At 42.1% G+C, this 19193-nt stretch overlaps 1 protein-coding gene across 13 annotated transcripts in view; it reads left to right on the top strand.

Moving 5' to 3' along the window:
- APTX (aprataxin) overlaps nucleotides 1-18868 on the top strand; it is a 36353-nt gene extending 17485 nt beyond the window's left edge. The window contains exons 1-9 of one of the 13 annotated variants that reach the window (XM_019734163.2): nucleotides 2316-2398; nucleotides 8850-8883; nucleotides 9026-9162; nucleotides 10538-10584; nucleotides 10821-11123; nucleotides 11745-11804; nucleotides 12617-12843; nucleotides 17741-17844; nucleotides 18588-18868. In XM_019734163.2, the coding sequence (XP_019589722.2) occupies nucleotides 9030-9162; nucleotides 10538-10584; nucleotides 10821-11123; nucleotides 11745-11804; nucleotides 12617-12843; nucleotides 17741-17844; nucleotides 18588-18742 (1029 nt within the window). In that variant the 5' untranslated portion in view covers nucleotides 2316-2398; nucleotides 8850-8883; nucleotides 9026-9029 and the 3' untranslated portion in view covers nucleotides 18743-18868. Of the gene's footprint in view, nucleotides 1-2315; nucleotides 2399-8849; nucleotides 8938-9025; nucleotides 9163-10537; nucleotides 10585-10820; nucleotides 11124-11744; nucleotides 11805-12616; nucleotides 12844-17740; nucleotides 17845-18587 lie in introns of those variants that run through there. The other 12 variants (XM_019734172.2, XM_074330632.1, XM_074330640.1 and 9 more) reach the window with 12 other exon arrangements.
- Nucleotides 18869-19193: the final 325 nt, after the last annotated feature.

Here is a 19193-nt window from a genome sequence, read left to right as displayed (position 1 = left end):
TAAAACAGTGTAGCTGCTTTGGAAAACAGTAGGTAGTTTCTTAAAATATTAAAAATAGAATTATGACCCAGCAATCTCACTTTTGAGTACATATTCAAAATAATTGAAGGCAGAATCTTGAGATATTTGTACAACCATGTTCATAGCAACATTATTCCTAATAGCCAAAAGGTGAAAGCAATTTAAATGTCCCTTGACAGATGAATAAAGTGTGGTGTATTCCTGCAATGGAGTGTTATTTAGCCTTAAGAAGGAAGTTTTGACATGTTACAAGTGAATGAAACTTGAGGACACTATACTAAGTAAAATAAGCCAGTCACAAAAGGGAAACTACTGCATGATTTCACTGATGTGAGCTATCTAGAGTGGTCAAAGTTATGGAAACAGAAAGTAGAATGATATCTGCTAGGGGTTGGAGGAAGGGTCAATGGGGAGTTGTTTAATACAGAGTTTTGGTTTTGCAAGATTAAAAAGTTCAGGAAATAGATTTCACTACAATATGAATATACTTACCTACCGAACTGTATACAGTACTTAAAAATAGTTGATAGTAAGTTTTATGTTATGTGTATTTTGCCATAATTAAAAACAAATTTTAATTAGAAAAAAACACACACACACAAAAGCCCTGAGCAGGCTAACAGAACACATGTAACATGTATGATGATGTGTTGTTTGAAGCCTTTGTCTTCCATCAGACAATCTCAAACTTGAGCACGCACCAGGATAACCCGGTGGGCTTCAAACAGATTGCTGGGCACCAACCCCAGAGTTTCTGAACCAGTAAGCCTGGGGTGAGGCCCAAGAATTTGCATTTCTAACAAGTTCCCAGGTGTCATGAGGCTGCTGCCTCAGATCCAAGAATTGCACTTTGAAGGTTGCTACATCAGGTAAAACTGCAGACTACTTTCTGTTAATTTCTATGTATCTGTTTATAATAAATCTTTGGTTCTGGAATCCGTGAAAGTCTTAAGTGCCTGCCATGCACGCCCTTAGTCATGCATTGTACTATGTGTCCCTTCTCCTCTGGCCAGTAATATGCTGTAGACAAAGGACTAGACCTAATAGGCTGGGCGTGGAAACTCCGCCCAATTTATGGCAAATAATCCAATTAGAATAATCCAATCCGGTTTTGAATGCAAGACACACAAAGGCAGGTCAGGTAGAAGCAGAGGCTAAAAGACGCTTAATGTGAAGGAACAACAAAACTTGTCAAGTCCCCAGTCACCTCTTTTCCCCTCAAGCAGTATGAACCACATTGCACTACCATGAGTTTGTGTGGCTGCTGAGATGCTTCCTGTGCTTCCCCACTTCCTGGTGTGAACCAAATATAAATCTGCATCTTCTCTGCTAACAAGGGCAAGTCTCTTTTGTTTCCTGGAAGATCCTCCCACCCTGTTTTGATAGCTCCGGTATCTCCGTCATACCGTTAAGTCTCTGCTTTTCTATGGAAGGAAACAATATTCTACCTTGATCAAGAAATGTGACTCCTTAAGACTCAGTTTCTGTCGAGTTTGAGAAAAATTATAAACTATGCCTTCACTCATGAGATAGGAATTTTTCCATCTGCCAAAATGCCTTTGAATAATTGCAATACATGACTCTTGGGAAACATCCTGGAATTACTATAAAAATCGATAAACACATCTCATCCCAGCATCTTGTTTCTGTCTCCCCTGACTGCCTCAGCTAGTTCATTTGGTAGAATTAAGAAAAAAAAAAAAAAAAAAAGGTTTCCTCGCAGTTAGCCCCTCCAGTCTTTTCTCCCCAGAAAGGGGAGAAAGCAGATTGTCGTTTTGAAAGGCAGCAGGAAAACAATGCTACAAGCAGGTACTATCTATGGTGGAAAACATGGTTTTAAAGGTACCGTTTCCCCGAAAATAAGATCTAAACGGAAAATGAACCCTAGCATGATTTTTCAGGATGACATCCCCTGAACATAAGCCCTAATGCGTCTTTTGAAGCAAAACTTAGTATAAGACCCAGTCTTATTTTCGGGGAAACACAGTAGTGAGCTTCTCCTTACGAAGGGAATGTCAAGATGCTGCACCACTGTCTAGAAACAGCCACAGAGGGGATAGCTGCCTGAGGTCTCTCCTTACTCGGAGACTGAGAGGTGGTGACACCGGGAAGGCTCTCGGGTAGAGAGATGCTGAGGCAACACCTCCTCCCCGGGATAACTACCAGGAACCACCCTTGGACCACGCCCCACTGAGATCAATTGCTGCGGGTGCTTCCTGATCCGGGCATTGGGCGAGACCCTCTCAGCCAATCATCGGACAGGTACTGGTCATGCCCCTGGTTCCTCTTCAGCCTGTCTCATGACGTCATCCTACAGCGCCGGAAGCGGTGCAGCACGGAGGGGTAGCATGAGTTTGTTGATCTCCGCTGTCTGGAGGTAAGGCAGTTGGAGGCGTACGTCCTCTGCTGGCCGGCAAGAAAGCCGTGGGTGTGGGCTTTAGGCCGGGCCCGCTGAGTGATGTGCCTTGAATAACGCTCTCGAGGCTTCTTTCCCGGCAGGCGTTGCTGCATCCTCGGGCTCTAGGGCTCTGGGCTTCCCACTTTCCCCCTGCTTCCTTGGGCCGTTTTTTCGGTGGCACTCAGTTGGTCTTCGCCCCACTTCGCGTTCGTTCAACTGTGCCCCCGACACCTACCCCTGACTTGGTCGCAACAAGCAGAGAAAAGATTAGAGAGTGGGCACTGTCCCACCCTTGGAGGCGGCTCACCTTGTCAGGATGGACATTGTTTCCTTCAGAAACGCTCCCTGAAAGGAACTTGAGGGCTCTTCACTCTTATAGGTCCTCGACAGGTCTTACAGGAAGGCCAGAAGAAGCAAGCCTTTCCCCATGCAGACCAGTGATAGCGGTTCAACAAAGCAGGGATTTAATTTCTATTTGCAATTAATGTGGTCGAGGTTTGGAGCTTTTTGGGAATTTGACATATTGGGGATCGTTGGAACACTTGGAACAGGACTGTTCATATGGGGAGACAATATGGATTTGTGCTTTTTCATCTTAGTTGCATAGCCTGTGCTGTCAGGTAACTTTTTTAACGAGTCTTTAGCTCTTTCATCCTGCCTTCACTGTTAATAAGAGTGATAATAGTGTTGAATGCTTACTTTTTGCCAGACGCTGAGGTTCACCTACTTCCTCATTTAGCCTTTGTAGGGTAGAACAATTAACGTTGTTTTACAGCTGAAGTAAAGGCTTAGATTAACCTACTACAAGTCACACAGTGAGTAGGTAGTGGAGCCACCATTTGAACTCAAGCAGTTGGACTTCACAGGCCTGGATGTTATCAACTATTCTATATTGATTTTATTCAACTGTTTATTAAGCTTCCATATACCTCACTGCATTGTTGTTTGTTATTTTATGGAGAAAATTGAGGTCATCAGATGTGCTTTCTCTCAGATTTCTGCCTCTGCTTTCCCTCTTACAAAGTCGTCTAGATTTACACCCATCTTTACCTTTCCTTAAGCCTCAGGATGAGCTGTATCCTCTGGTCAAAGCAAATCCCTTTATCTTTGCTTCTGACCTTTCTTTTATACTGTTACCTATGAGAGCTTGTTTTCATTTGTCTTTTCTGTCCATGTCTATATCCCAGTCACGTATAAACAAGGTCACGTTTCTCAGATCCCTGGCCATCCCTCACCCCCACTCCCACCCCCAAGCCAGAAAGAAAGGAAAAGTTCTTGGTGATCTATCTTTCTTTAGCTGTCATCCACTAACTCTTTTCCTCTTCTTATCCACACTGTTTTAGAGTATTCTAAGTTCTGTTTTCATTTCCTCACCTCCCATTCCCTTCTGCAGTCTAGCTTTCAGACCTGTCATTCCCCTGAAATTTTAGGTCATCAGTGATTGATTATCAAACCAGATAGACATTGAAAAAAAGATCATTACTGGATCCCTTTGCTGCTTTTGAAACTTGATACCTCTCACTCCCTTCTCCTTTGCTTTCCAGGATAATACACTTAGCTGATTTATTCAGTGAACATTTATTGTGACACACAGATAAACAAGACACAGTGCCTTGCCTTACAGAGCTAATATTCTAGCTGTTTCTCCATGGGTCTCGCTCCCTAGTCATGTCTCCTGTGGGTAGTCTTATTTTTTTCTCCTCTCCTAAAATATTGGGTGTTTCCAAGGCTTGTGACTTTGGCCCAGGGTCTTTTCATTTTGTACACACTGCCTGAGGGAGCACATCAACTGAACTTGGTTTTAACTTCCTACGTGCTCCCAAATAGAAGTTGTCAGCTTAGAACTCTTTTCTGAGTTTCACCCTCATGTCAGATTATCCTGCTGGACAACTCTGCAAGTCCCACAGGCAGTTCAAATTCAGCGGTCCCAAATGGAACTCAGCATCTTCCCTGAACTTACTTTTATCACATCCATCACTAAGTCCTCATGATTTTACCCCCTAAATATTTCTCAAACTTGTGCTCTCTTCTTTGCCCCTATTATTGTCGTACTTTAGGCCTCATCATCTCTCACTTGAAATGTGATGACCTTCTAACTGGTTTCCTTGCCTCTGGTCCTCTAGTTCCCCATGTATCTGTTCTCCATACTACCTACCTCCTCTCCCAAATGATCTTCGAAAACAAATCTAACTGTGTCAGAGTCCTGCTTAATAATCTTTAAGGAGCTGTCCATCATCTGCAAAATCCATTGGAACTTCTAAAATTTGAGCTTCTCAGCCAGTCACCCAGGGCTCTGCTTCATCTGGACCTGCTTGCATCTCCAGCCTCTTTTCTGCCTCATACTTTAGGTTGCAGCAACACCGAACTGCTTTTTCACATGCACTGTGCTGTTTCTTTGTGCGCTTGCCCTTGCTGTTCTCTTTGACTTGAATCTTCACTGATTCCTTTCTCTGCCTCCTGCTCCTCAACTAATTAGGCTGCCCCCTTTCACCTAATTAACCTGGTTTGTATGTAGGACTCATTGTAGGCCCACCTCTTACAGGAAACCTTTCTTGACACCTCCTTTCTCCAAGTCTGGGTCGGGTACTCCACTTTTGTGCTCCCATAATACCCTTTGCACAAACCAGTCATACCACATTTGTTATAATCGTCTTTGTGTTTCTCTCTTCCACAAGACGGAGCCTTTTGAAGGCAGGTATGATGTATTATACCTGCATCGTACAATACAAATGATATGCAGTATCTCTCTATTCCCAGCACTAGAATGGCACAAGGCACATAGTGGGCATGTAGTAATTTTGATTGATCAAATGAGTGAAGACAAGAGGTATATGGTGCAGTGATTAAGAACATTCTTTGGAATTAATTCAAATTCTAGCTCTGGCACACGTTGCCTGTGTGACTTAAACATGTTACTTTTCTCCTCTAAGCCTTAAATTTCTCTTCCTTAGAATGAGAGTTGTGAAGATTAAATGAGATGATATACTTAGCAAGTGCCTAGCATATAGTATAAACTTGATAAAGGTATGTTGAACACCAGGGGACACAGAAGTGTCAGACCAGGCCTAACCCAGGGCAGTGATCTCCGGAGACCCTTCCTCTGAGTTTCCTGAGTAGTGATGCAGTCTATTTACAAGGAAATTTTATCTGGAAAGTAAAATTACATCCACATTTAATTTCTAGAGAACTGTGAAGGTAAATTGACCATATCCAGTAATAAGATGTAGAGAAGTTAGCTCAGTGAAGGCCTCAGGGAGGAGGTAAGACTTGGAAGTTGTGAAGGATTTGGGTTTCTAGGAGGTAGGAAAGAGTAAAAACCAATAGCAGGAGGTCGTATTAAGAATTACTTATTTCGGAGCCATGATTCAGTACATGGTACCTGAAGGATGTACATACATCCTTGCATGTATGAGAGTCTGGAGGAAGGGAGGAAAGAGAGGGATGCTTAAGTGGGTCTAGTTCTATGAAAAGAAGTGGGAGGTGAAATAAGTAACCTCTGTGGGGTTAGAGTATGAGGGTCTTTAAGCTTGAGGTATTGGGATTGATCAGGGCTGGGCAGGTGTCCAGGGCTGTGTTGGACATTATGGTAGCCATCAGCCACATTTAACTAGCTATTTAAGTTTAAGGAATCTAAGACATTGAATTCCTCTGTTGCACTAGCTACATTTCAGAATCTTAATTGTCACACGGTGGCTACATTATTGGACAGTGCAGATTTAGAACACTTCCATAATTGCAGAAAATTCTACTGGATGACACTGTTCCAGGTTATCAGATTGCTGGCCTATCAGATAACTTGGGTTCCTTAAATAATCATAATTTCTTTCTGACCAATCCCCACAACTCTGCAATGGAAAGTACGGAGCTGAAAAACAGAGTTAGGATTCATCCACATAGAGGATGGGATTGCCCAAAGAGAGGAGCAAAGCGCCCCACATAAGAAAGGGTGTCAGAGGAGGGGAGAGAGAAGGAAGGGAAGAGAACCTGGATAGGATTATCGTCTGATCCTTCACTTGCAAATATTTATTGTATTTTTGCTGTATGCCAAGTATTGTATTAAGTGCTGGGATATATTGGTAAGCAAAAATGAGCTTGATTTCTGCTGCCACAGAGCTTGCAGTTTATGGAGTTTTACTGGATGGACTATATTGAAGATTCAGGGACGCCCATCCTTATGTGCTCCCCATATTCTAAAATGCTTCATTCCTAGAAGTTGGAACTGGGGGCTGAAATGGGCCAAGATACTGCTTAAGGTTAGTTGCATAAGCATTGTGCTGTCAGTGTTTCAGCTTCTTAAGGAGAAGTGAATAGGAGCATCATAACTTCAGAGCTTTGGCGGGAAGGAAGCGTGTGAGTATGTGTTTGTGTAGGGCAGGAGGGGTAGTTCCTGTTGTCCTGTGGACACCCAGCCATACTCAGCGGCTCATGGGCTTTCTTCCTGTTCCTGCTCTCAAACTGCTCTCTCCAGGCTTCTTTTATTATTACGGTGACTAGTCCGTCATCAAATAACTTATTTCCCAGTGCCTAATGAAGACATACTTCTCAGTTTATTACCCGCTCATTCATTAGTTTCCAGCAAGGGCAAACAGATGCCGCTCTGAACACGTAGCATGTAAAAGTGTGACCTGCCTGTAGCACCATCATCCTTTGAGGCTCCAGATTTAGGATTTTAGATTTAGAACTGACTCTTCGTGCTCTGGCATCAGCTCCTTCACAAAGACCTGCTGAGCTGCCTTTTGGCCCTCACTCTGGCCCACATTATATTAACAGACTCCTGGCTAATTTGCGACTCCAGATTTTTCCACTCTAGTTGTGTCCTATTGATCGTTAGATCTCAGCCTAGTGTTCTTTCAACACTTCTGCCTTTTTTTGTTACTCTTTGGGGCAGCTCCTCTGGGTCAGCCGGCTTTCCACCACTCACCCATGGCTTGTCATTGCTGAAATCTGTGCTGTCACTTGTGTGTTTTAAAATGTAATGTCAACCTGCTCCCTAAAAGAAGAAAAACAAGGGAAATGGAATGGGATGTCCCCTCCCACTCCTTTTCTTCCTTATCAGTGTTCTTGTCCTTTTCAACTGGGTGGTTTCTGAAGACTTTCCTGACTGATCCAATTTCTATGACTTTGCACCCCCTGAGTGCTCATATATGCTCACTCTGTCTTGTATTATCCTGTTTTTGCAGATGGTAATGAAACTGATTTTTAAAATCTGGTTTCTTTTCTTTCCCCTTTGGACTCACAGCTTGTGCAGAGGACTTGACAGGTGTTGCCTTGCTGCGGGGGACGTTTCTTAAAGAGAGGGTATTGGAGATCTGACTATTGATAAGCTCAGGGAGTCTGGGGAGGCCCCAAGAATCTAGTCCTGTCCTTGCCCATAATCCCATGCTCTCCCTCCCTGATGATCTCATCCCCTTACTTTGCCTCAGCTTCTATGACATATTGATGCCTCTCAAATATATACATTCAGTCCATTGCTCTCCCTCAGCTTCATAACCATACATCCCAGCTGACCCTTGGATCTTCCATAGGCAACTTAATCTAATTGCGTTTCAATCTGAAATCATCTCGTCACCTAGTGTTTATCCCCAAATTATGTCTCCTCGTGTGTTTCTCATTTTGGTAAATGGGTATTTCCGAATTAGAAATCCTGCTTGATACCTCCCTTTAGTCCTTTGTCATTCCTCAGATGCAGTCAGTAATTCAGTCTACCTTCAGGATTTCTTCCGGCTCTTCTTCCTCTCCATCCCCTTTGTTCTGCCTTTTTTCAGGCAGAATTTCTTGTTGCTTTCCCTTCTGCTGTTACTCTACATGGTCATAAGGGTGGTTTTTCAAATAATACCAGCACCTCCACTGTTGTTTTGCAGGTTGTGTATTGCACAAAGGTGCTGCATTCAGACTTTAGAAACTGTAGGTTTGTGCATTTATTATGACAATCTTCTGGCAGATGGCAGTAGAATATATTGTTCTATCATCAAAATGCTATGATAAGTAAGGAAGGGAAGCCTTCTAATACACATAAAAATGCATGTGGACTGAAGAATATCTTCTGTTGTCATGTCCTTAGTTCTCTGCTAGGCAAACTCCTTCTTGTCCTTTAAAACCCATCATAAATATCCATTATTCATGAAGGCTTTTTTGATAATTCCTCACCAGTCAGTCATTCCTTTCCCTGGGCTAATGCTGTATTTGGTTACTTCCTATTTATAATGTTTATCACATTAATTTTAATAATTGGTATATGAGTCTGTGCCCCATTGTACTCCAGGCCCCTCAAGAATAGGGACAGTGGTTAATTATTTTTTGATCTTCAGCATGTAGCCGAATGTCGAGCATGTAGAGCACATCAATAAACATAACACATATTTAATTGCTTAGCATGATTCAGGCACCGAGATGAATACTTGACTCACATTATCTTATTTCATCCTTACAGCTGACTCGAGTCCTGTCATTATCCCACTTTACAGGTGAGGAAATTGAGACGAGGGAGGTGAAGTCACTTGCCTCAAGGTGAACAGCTGGTAAATGGCATGTGTGGTGGTGCTGGGGTGTGGCCCCGGAGGACGCGTGCTTGTTATTCCCGCCGTTCTCTTCTGTTGCGTCTCCCAGAGCCATGATGCGGGTGTGCTGGTTGGTGAGACAGGACCGCCGGCACCAGCGAATCCAGCTTCCACATTTGGAAACAGTTGTGGTTGGGCGCAGCCCGGAGACCCAGATCACTGACAAGAAATGTTCTCGACAGCAAGGTAACTGATCAAAGGCGTGTGGAAAGTACCATGTTTGGTTCCTTAGGATCTTGATAGCCAAACGTGCACATGTCCTGGTGCTAATGATGGAAAGCCTTTTGTCTGCCATAAACAAAACTCAGAGACTGAGCTCTTTTAGCCAATACCAGGGCCCCATTCACTCCTGATTCCGCCCTCTGAAAGTCGTTATTCAGTCTTGGGAACAGGCAGGTTCCACCCTGTTACTATGGGATGAGGGAACTGAGTCCTGCACCCTGCTGTGCCCATGGGGAGTCCTCGCTGCGCAGTGAGACAGTGGAATTCTGGGATCTCAGGCTGAAACCATGTCTGAGAAGTGATGGGATGGTTCCTCCTTTACACATTGCCTCACACAGAGGGTGACATCTGTATAAGTCTGTGGCATCTAGCTCTTGAAATGTCATGCCTGGGAATTAATGAAATGAAAGTCCTTAGGAAAAAGCATTACCACGGAGCCCATTTTTCACCTGTAAACTTCCAGAGGTGCTCACTGCTTCCAGGCCTCCCACCTGTAGTGTGTGCCCTGTAGCAGGGGTTCCCGAGGCTTGGAGTCGGCAGCACTGATGATGGGTTTTCCCACGTGAGTTAATCCAAATGGGGGGGAGAAAGCCACTCTTGAACTGGCTAGACCCAAGATAAGCAGCAGACACTTCTCGCTCTCTGTCCCTCTTGTCACAGCAGCAACTGTAGGGACATGTATGTCAGCTTTTCCTCTGCCTGTCTTCCCTGAAGAGCAGCTGTGGTGTCTCTTCTTTACTGCTTGTCCCACCCTAGAAATTTTGTTCACTTATCCAAACACAAATGTTTAATGTCACTTCTTCCTACACATGCTCAGATTGTTCTGTATGAATATTTCTTTTTCTAGAATATTCTCTCCATTCTTCCTACCCAAGGCCAGCTGAACTTCTGTTTCCCAGGAATGTATCATTTGCCTCTTTCTCTGTTCAGGGCTTCTGATAGTTTTATATAATAGTGTAGGCCTGATTTAATCCTGAGCAAGATCTTGTGAGAGAAGTGGGTCCCCTTCCCTGACTGCAGAGTCTGTGATCCTGGGTGAGCTACGGAAGTCTAGGGAGGCACCCTCCCTGGGCCAAGGGCATAGGGAGCCTTGTGGGGATTCAGTGAAGCTGCCGCATAGGGACGTTAGCAGTAGCGAAGGGACTGTGTCCACTTGGACGTTTTATGGAAGGATTTGGAGCTCCAGCCGCCTGCATAATGGGCAGTTTTGCTCACAAGCCTTTGAAGAAACCCCTGTTAAGTTGCCTCCTAGAGGGAGGTTTCATTGCCCTGTAGAGAATAAGAGCATGTGCCTGGTTCGTCATGGCATTTGGATTTAACCTTTTTCAATCTCTTTCAGTACAGTTGAAAGCAGAGTGTAACAAAGGATATGTCAAGGTAAAGCAGGTACGTCTGTTCGTAACTTGGACTTCTATTTTATACTTGATGAGTTTCTTACGCTGTTGACGTTAGAGTGTCTATGCCAGCCAATAAGGCTTCTCTGTCATGTGTGGAAGTGGCAGAGTACTATAAGGGAACATTAAGCACGGTGCCTGGCACGTAGTAAGTGGTTAACATAGCGGTGGCCATGTTAGTAACGGTGTCATTGCTATTGTTATTATTATTTTCTGATTATTCCATAGGTAGGGGTCAATCCCACCAGCATTGACTCAGTCATAATTGGGAAGGAGCAAGAGGTGAAGCTGCAGCCCGGCCAGGTTCTCCACATGGTGAATGAACTTTATCCGTACATTGTAGAGTTTGAGGAAGAGGCAAAGAGGCCTGGCCTGGAAATGCACAGGAAGAGAAAGAGGTCAGGCAGCAGCGACTCTGCAGAGAGAGATGCTGCCCAGGAAGCTGAGCCCAGTGCAGGACTGGAGCCTGGGAGCGACCCAAGCCAGTGCTCTGTGCCCCCAAGTAAGGGGACAGCTGCATCTACCAGAAAGGTGAGGTAGTGTGCTTGATAGATGATACGGAGATTAAGTGAGATCTAATGACTGCCTGATTGTTTTGTAGAACCCAGACATGCAAGAGGGGTTTATTAACCAAGACAAGGGTTAGTAACTGATGAAAGAGTCACTTGTTTGTGTTACCAGTCACTTGGGTAAATGTCCCTTCATAAACTTTTCTCTTAAATTTCTGAGGTAAGCCACTTGACGGTAGGGCAGTAATGGCAGTGTACTTAACATTGAGCTGCTAAAATGGGTCAGTCAGTTGTGTATCTAGAAGGTTAGTCTTAGAACACGTTTCATAAATCGTGTGGTTCACATCCTGATGTCAAAGTAGAAACCTAGTCAGGCTTAGATGGAGTGGGAAAGGGCAAAAGAAGATGCTCTTCACGCTCTGGCGTTTCCAGTGTCCGTGTAGACACGCAGCTCTGCATGTAGGAAGAAGATGGGGATAGCGTATGGTGACAGTGGCAAAAGACTGAGGTGAAGGGGATATCGTTTAATCCCTAGAAACTAACCTTATTTCCAAGTTTGGTTGGACTTTGCTGGCATACAGTGTTAACTATGCCAAATTTAACCATTGGCATTTGCAATTTACATGGCCCTTTTTTGTTTTAGGAATCATTGGGCCACTGGAGTCAAGGCTTGAAGATTTCTATGCAGGACCCCAAAATGCAGGTCAGAATAAAGTTTTGGCATTGAAGTATATTTCATGTCTTAAATGACTATTTCACAGACTTCATTACTACAAATGAAATCAAAGGAGATCAGTCTTCATGAGATTTCGTTTTATTGGGCTATTTTATGAGAATAAGTGTCTTTTCCCATTGTCAGTGAGTAGGAACGTGGAATTTTTGGAGAGAAGTAAAGTTCTTCAAATGAATATCCCCTCTGTTTTGTTCCTCCTAAACTTCTAGATGCTAATCAGAGAAGTTGTGTTAACTTTACTGTGGTCCCTTTCCAGGGACCATCAGATAATGGACTGTGGCTGTAGTTACTGGGCTGCCCTGGGGTCAATAGTCAGGCATCATCCTGGGAGGAGTCTTTGAGTTCTTAAATTACATCCTGGAGTGCCAAGGGGCCAGATCTGACAGGGCTTCTTGGAACACATGTGCATGTATCACACAGTCTGCTGTGGTAGAGGAGAGAAGGGAGAGGGGAGCATTTGCGTGGATGCCTGCCGGGATATCATCAGATCCTTAGGAACTACTCTGTACTGTGCACGCTCTGCGTATTCTGTGCAGTGTCGGGATTGAAAACACAGACTAGAGGCAACTTGATCTGTGGGAATCCTAGATTTCCCACTTGGCAACTATGTGACTGCATCAATTTATCTGAGTCTCTGTGCTCTCATCTGTCAAAACTGGGGTACTAAAACCTTTTGCAGAACATTGGATTGTGGTGCAGATTAAGTGAGTTAATGAATACAGCACGTGGCACACAGAATACACTGTAGATCTCCGTTTCCTCCTCCTGTGCCCCTCTGCTAGGTTTACAAAGATGAGCAGGTGGTGGTGATTAAGGATAAATACCCCAAGGCTCGTCACCACTGGCTGGTCTTACCGTGGGCCTCCATTTCCAGTCTGAAGGCTGTGACCAGGGAACACCTGGAGCTTCTCAAACATATGCACACTGTAGGGGAGAAGGTGATTGCTGATGCTGCTGGGTCCAGCAAACTGCGCTTCCGATTGGGCTACCACGCCGTTCCCAGCATGAGGTAAGCCTTGTGGGTAGGGCTGGTGCATACTTTTTGTGTCTCTTTATGCAGATGGATGCGGCCTGGGTCTGCTGAGTGTGCTGACAGCCCTGAGGCCCAGGGCAATGGAGCGGGCTGTTTCCAAGGCAGATGAGCTGAAACTTTTACCATTCTGCCTGACTTGCTTACATGACTTGAGTTCCTACTTCTGCTTGTAATTCAATCACATACGGTTTTTTGTTCCTCTCAAAATGTAAACCTCAGAGGGCCTAACCTATGAACTAGGTGAAGCAGCTTTATTATTACTCAGATGAAGAATTATGATCAGTGATTTTTCAGAAGCCTCTATAACCCCTAAATGATTAAGTACCATTTCTCCAAATGAGACATACATCACTTAACTTCTGTCATGAAAGCTTAGTAGTCCTGACATTTGAAATAAAATGAGAGAAAAGTGTGGAGCCTGTTTTCAGAAGGATTCAGAAAGGAACGATTGATTCTTTTCAAAGAATGCAAGCAAGGCAGAGCTCCACATTTTTTTAGAACTAAGCAACAAGATGAGCAGACTAATTGGATTTCAGAGTTTTTATTTTGCTAATAAAATATAATATAACATAAAATTTATCACTTTAACCATTTTTAAATGTACAGTTGAATGGCATTAAGTATATGTACATTGTTGTGCAACCATCACCACCATCTATTTCTAGAACTTTCTTCATCTTCTCAAACTACTTCCCATTCCCTCATCTTCCCATTCTAATTTATGTTTCTAAGAATTTGACTATTCTGGGTACCTCATATAAGTGGAATCATACATTATCTAACTTTTTGTGACTGGTTTATTTCACTTACGATAATGTCATCAAGGTTCATCTATGTTGCAGCATGTATCAGAATTTCTTTTGGTTATTTTTTTTAAGCGCCCAACATTCTTCACGTTTTATTTAGATGGGTAATTATGGCTTTGATTACTGGTTACTTTAACCCAGTGAAATTTTTGTGCCACATTTTTTCCCCCCGTCAGTACTCTTTCTTTTGAGTTGAGGCATAACTTACATAGAATAAAATGCATAGTAAGACGTCGTTTGATCATTTTTAACAAATGTATGTACCATGCAACTATCACTCTGATCAAGATATAGGACATTTCTTTCGTTTTGTTTGTTTGTTTGTTTTTAGTTTTTTTTAGTTTCAGGTATACAAAACAACATAATGAATAGACATTTACACACCTCACAAATTGATAACCCCAACAAGTCTAATACCCATCTGACATCATAGATAGCTATTACAATACTATTGACTATATTCCCTATACTGTATTTTACATCCTGTGACTATATATATATTTTTAAATTATAGTTGACAGGTGTACAGTGCAGTGGTTAGGCATTTATATAATTTATTAAGTGATACACCCTAATACCCATCTGAGTCGTACATAATTTTTACATTATTGACTATATTACCCATACTGTATTTCACATCCCTGTGACTATTTTGTGACTACCAATTTGTACTTAATCCCTTCACCTTTCTCACCCGTCCCCCCAACCACCCTCCCATCTAGCAACCATCAGTTTGTTCTCTGTATCTATGAGTCTATTTCTGTTTTGTTTGTTCGTTTATTCTGTTCTTTAGATTCCAATTATAAGTGAGATCGTGTGGTATTTGCCTTTCTAAGTCTGACTTATTTCACTCAGCATAATACCCTCTAGTTCCATGATACAGGACATTTCTATCATGCTTGTCCCTTGTGTTCCTTTCCAGTTAATCTTCCCCTCAATCCCCAAATGTTGTTATGATTTCTTTCATCATAGATTGGTTTTGTCTGTTCTAAATCGTCCTATAAGTGGAATCATACACTGTGTACTCTTTTTCTGTCTGGCTTTTTTTGGTCAGGATAATGATTTTGAGATTCATGTGTATTGTGTCTATCATAGACATAATTCATTTTTTTGCTCTTGGGTAAATACCTAGAAGTGGAATTGCTAGGTCACAGGGTGGATGTATGTTATTACCTCACTTAAAAAAAAAACAAAAACATATATATATATATATATATATATATATATATATATATATATATAGTTTATTTATTTATTTATTTTTTATTTTTCTCTCTTTCTTCTGCCTCCCCCCCACCCCGCCTGGGGTTCAAGCCGTTCTTTCTCAGTCTAGTTGTGTGGCACACAGCTCCCTGGCCCATGCTGGTATTATGAGCCTTGCACAGATGTGCCGAAATGCCACAGATGTGATAAGTCCTCAGTGCGTCATATCAGGAGTGCATGATGTCAGATGGTTTATTACTCACAATGTTAATTAACCTTGATCACTTTGTTATGGCAGTATCTGCCAGATTTCTCCACTCAGAGTTACTGAATATTGTTTCCTTTCTAATTGATGAATATCTTGACTATTTTGAGACTGTGCTACTGTCCTGTTTCTCCTCAAACTTTTGCCCAGTTATTTTAGCCTCTCTGTTGGTGGATCTTGCCTACAACAGTTACTACTATGGTATTTGTCTAATGGTGATTTTATGTTTCCCTCATTCCTTCTAATTTATTAATTAGAATTCTTCTTTATGGAAGAGCTGTCCCTTCTCCCCATTATGTATGTATTCAATTGTTTTTCAGGATGGACTCACAGATATTTATGTTATTGTATAGGTTTTAATTCCATCTATCATTATTTATTTTGTTGCTCAAATTGTTCCAGCTTTAGTCATTGGAAGCTCCTTTAGGTTGGCTCCTGTATCACTTTGACATGCCCCCAACATTTTTGAGCACTTCTTTATTTTCTGGAACAAGGTGTTCTAGGCTCATCTTGTATTTTTCTTGTTCTAGCCCTGGAATGAACCACTTCTCCAAAGAGCCCTAGTTCATTTTATTGGAGAATGATATTAATAAACCAAGACTTGGTTACTAGGTTTCCGTAATGTCGATTCTAGGGTGTCTTTGCTCCTTAATCCTCTCAGCAGATAGAGATAGGAAATCAATGCATGAATCCTAACCGACACTGTCAACACACACCTCTCTATTTATTTATCTATATGTGTATATAGAAAACCATGAGTTCTTACTGATTTCTCGGATTCCAGTCCAACTCCACAAGGTTCATTTTTGTCTCCCCCTTTCCTTTGTTGTAACTTCTTTGTCCAACAGTGAGAAATCTGGCTCTCATTAGCTGCAATAAATTTACTTATTTGTTCAATTCTGACATGGTTGACCCTTGAACAGCATGGGTTTGAACTGTGCAGGTCCACTTATATGTGGATATTTTTCAATAAATACGTACAGTACTGTAAATGTATTTTACTTATGACTTTCTTAATAACATTTTCTTTTCTCTAGCTTACTTTATTGTAAGAATACAGTATCTAATACATAAAACATACAAAATATGGGTTATTCGATTCTGTATGGTATTAGTAAGGCTTCTGGTCAGCAGTATACTATTAATAGTTAAGTTTTTGTGGAGTCAAAAGTTATAAGATTTTTCGACTGTGTGTGGGATCAGCAGCCCTAAACCCTGCATTGTTCAAGGGTTAACTGTGTACATATGAAAAATTACAGAATTGCTGACTCATACCCTTGTGAGAAAGACTTTTACTCACTAGAGCACAGTGTTTGTATACAGTTTTTTTAATCCTTACAGTATCCAGTGAAAATACTGTTTTCCAAAGTTAATTAGGTTAGTTATTTTCTTCCTGACCCTATTCAGTATGGTTCTTTTTTATTTTAAGGAGGGCGCAGCGCACAGTGGCCCATGTGGGGATCGAACCGGCAACCTTGGTGTTATTAGCACCGCGCTCTAACCAACTGAGCTAACTGGCCACCAGTATGGTCCTTTTATCATGTAATACAGTTAGATTTGTAACTGCCTATATTTCATTTTAGATTCTCACATGTACTGGTTGGTTTTGATTATTTATTGGGGGAATATGAAGTATTGCTGATTCTAAGAGTCAAAGCTATACACAGAGGCATCCTACTTGGTTTAACAAGTCCAAAAGACAACTCTTGATTTTCTTCCCCAAACCTGCTTTTCCCCTAAACTTCTCCATCTCAGTAGGTGGTGCCTCCCCCAACACATATCCAATCCATTAGTAAGTTGTGTCGGTTCTATTCCAAAATATATTCAAAATTGGATTACTTCTTGTCAACTCAGCTGCTATAGCTCTAGTCTAAGTTGTGATTATTTCTGGCCTGTGCTGCTGCAGCAGCCCCCCTGCTGGTCTCTGTATCCATCCGTACCCTCTCTACAGTCCTTTCTCCACGTAGCAGCTAGAATCCTCTTTTAAAAGTATTAATCAGATAATAGCACTCCCCTGCTTATAATCCTTCAGTGGCTCCCCAAGGTAATTAGAATATAATGCAGACCCCTTGCCGACCAGTAAGACCCTTTATGATCTGCCTCCTACCTGGTCTCTGCTCCTTGGCTCCTACCATTCTGGCCATATTACCTTCTTTCTGTTCCGTGGTTGTACTAAGCTCTTTCTCATCTCAGGGCCTTTGCACTTGGCTTTCCCTGAAAACCCTCGCTAGTTAAAGAGCAACGTCTACCCCCTGGGCACTCTCATCACATTTCCATATTTTTTTCTTAGCAATGTTAATGATTTGATTTTTTCCTTGTTTATTTGTTATATTTTATTTTTCTCCCCTCATTAGAATATAATTTCTACAAGGGCAGAGGTCTTTTCCATTTTGTTCACTCCTGAATTCCCAGTGCTAGAATAGTGCTTGGCCCTACCAGGTACTTACTGAGCAGTAAATATTCTTAAGTGAATGAATTCACTGAATTAAGTGGAAACACTGTTAATATTTTACATACCCATGCTTTTACTGTTTGTCATTTTGATTAAGCCTTACTTTTTAACGGATTTAGTCACCAATTGTTTTCCCCTCTGAACTAGCCACGTGCACCTTCATGTGATCAGCCAGGATTTTGATTCTCCTTGCCTTAAAAACAAGAAACATTGGAATTCTTTCAATACAGAATACTTCATAGAATCACAAGGTAAACAGTGTTCTTTGGTTTTCATATTTGTTTCATTTCCTCAGCTGTTTTTATACGTGATTCATTTGTTTCCCTAAATAATAAACTGATCTCAAAAACCCATGTATAACTTTGTGTTCCCTGTAAAGAGAGCCTCATTAAAAGAAACTGGATTATTTGGATGGTAGTAGGATTATCACTTTGCTGTGAGCAGCTTTCTTGGGGGACCTAGAAAACTGTATTTCAAGGTCAAAAAGGTGTTTTATTATAACAAGAGGGGATTTAAAAATTGTCCTGAGAATTATTGGGGTTCATAGATGTGAAAGCCCTGAATAGTTCTTTGTCTCTTCTGCCATCATCTGGGTAGAAGCGTGGGGGCTGCCTCGAGTCGAGTGGTTAGTTAACAGGGGAAGGCTGTGTATGTAGAAGGAAGCGTTCCCCGGTGTGTATTCTGTGGCACTTCAGTATGCTGGGATGTTAACAATGCCAGCTACCATTGACCCAGGGAAAGCACTGTGGTGAGCCTTTGACACAGTAACACGGATTACTTAGAGTGTATCTCGGAGGAAAGGGATCATCTCAAAAAATAGGTTGCTCAGATTTAGAATCTGATCAAGCCCATTTTCCCAACAGTGAGTCAAATTTACTAGCTTTAGGCTACCTGGTATATTTTTATTTGGAGTCAGATATTTCCTTTTTCTTTTCGGTATCTTATATTGGCTTTCCAGAGTAGCTGGGCGCTGAACTTTTCTCCTTGTCTGCAGCTGTGATTGAGATGGTACAAGATGCTGGCAGAGTGACTGTCCGGGATGGGATGCCTGAGCTCTTGAAGCTGCCTCTCCGTTGTCACGAGTGCCAGCAGCTGTTGCCTTCCATTCCTCAGCTGAAAGAGCATCTCAGGAAGCACTGGCCAAAGTGATTCTGTGGAGCCTGAACTTCTGCAGCAAGCATGGCTGATTGTTGAGAGCAAACTTCGGGAACCTCTTCTGGGTTGCTTGTGAACTTTCACTTATTTCTTGAATTAAAACATGCAGGTTTTTTTTCATTTGTTTGTTTTTTTAAACAAAACTTATTCTATTCCTGAGTGGCTACAATGTGGGGTGACTCAAAATGGTTCAGGAATTAGGACTTTGGATTTGTCATGGATGTGTTTTCTGGTAAGAGTTACTGGGACAGGCCTGCTCCACCATTTCCAGGACCCACGTCAAGTTTGACTAATGAGAGCAAAGCCATGTTCAAACCAACCCAATGCAAGATACAGAAGTAGAGGGCAGGCTATATATTTCTGTTCCTTACATTTATCCTCCCTCCCCAGAGACATGTGATATCCTTTCATCAGAGCAGCCTGAGGAGTCTCTTATTTATTCCGA

This window comes from Rhinolophus sinicus, linkage group LG04, assembly GCF_036562045.2.
Source record: "Rhinolophus sinicus isolate RSC01 linkage group LG04, ASM3656204v1, whole genome shotgun sequence".
NCBI classification, from domain to species: domain Eukaryota; kingdom Metazoa; phylum Chordata; class Mammalia; order Chiroptera; family Rhinolophidae; genus Rhinolophus; species Rhinolophus sinicus.
This window is presented reverse-complemented; position numbering and strand designations above follow the sequence as displayed.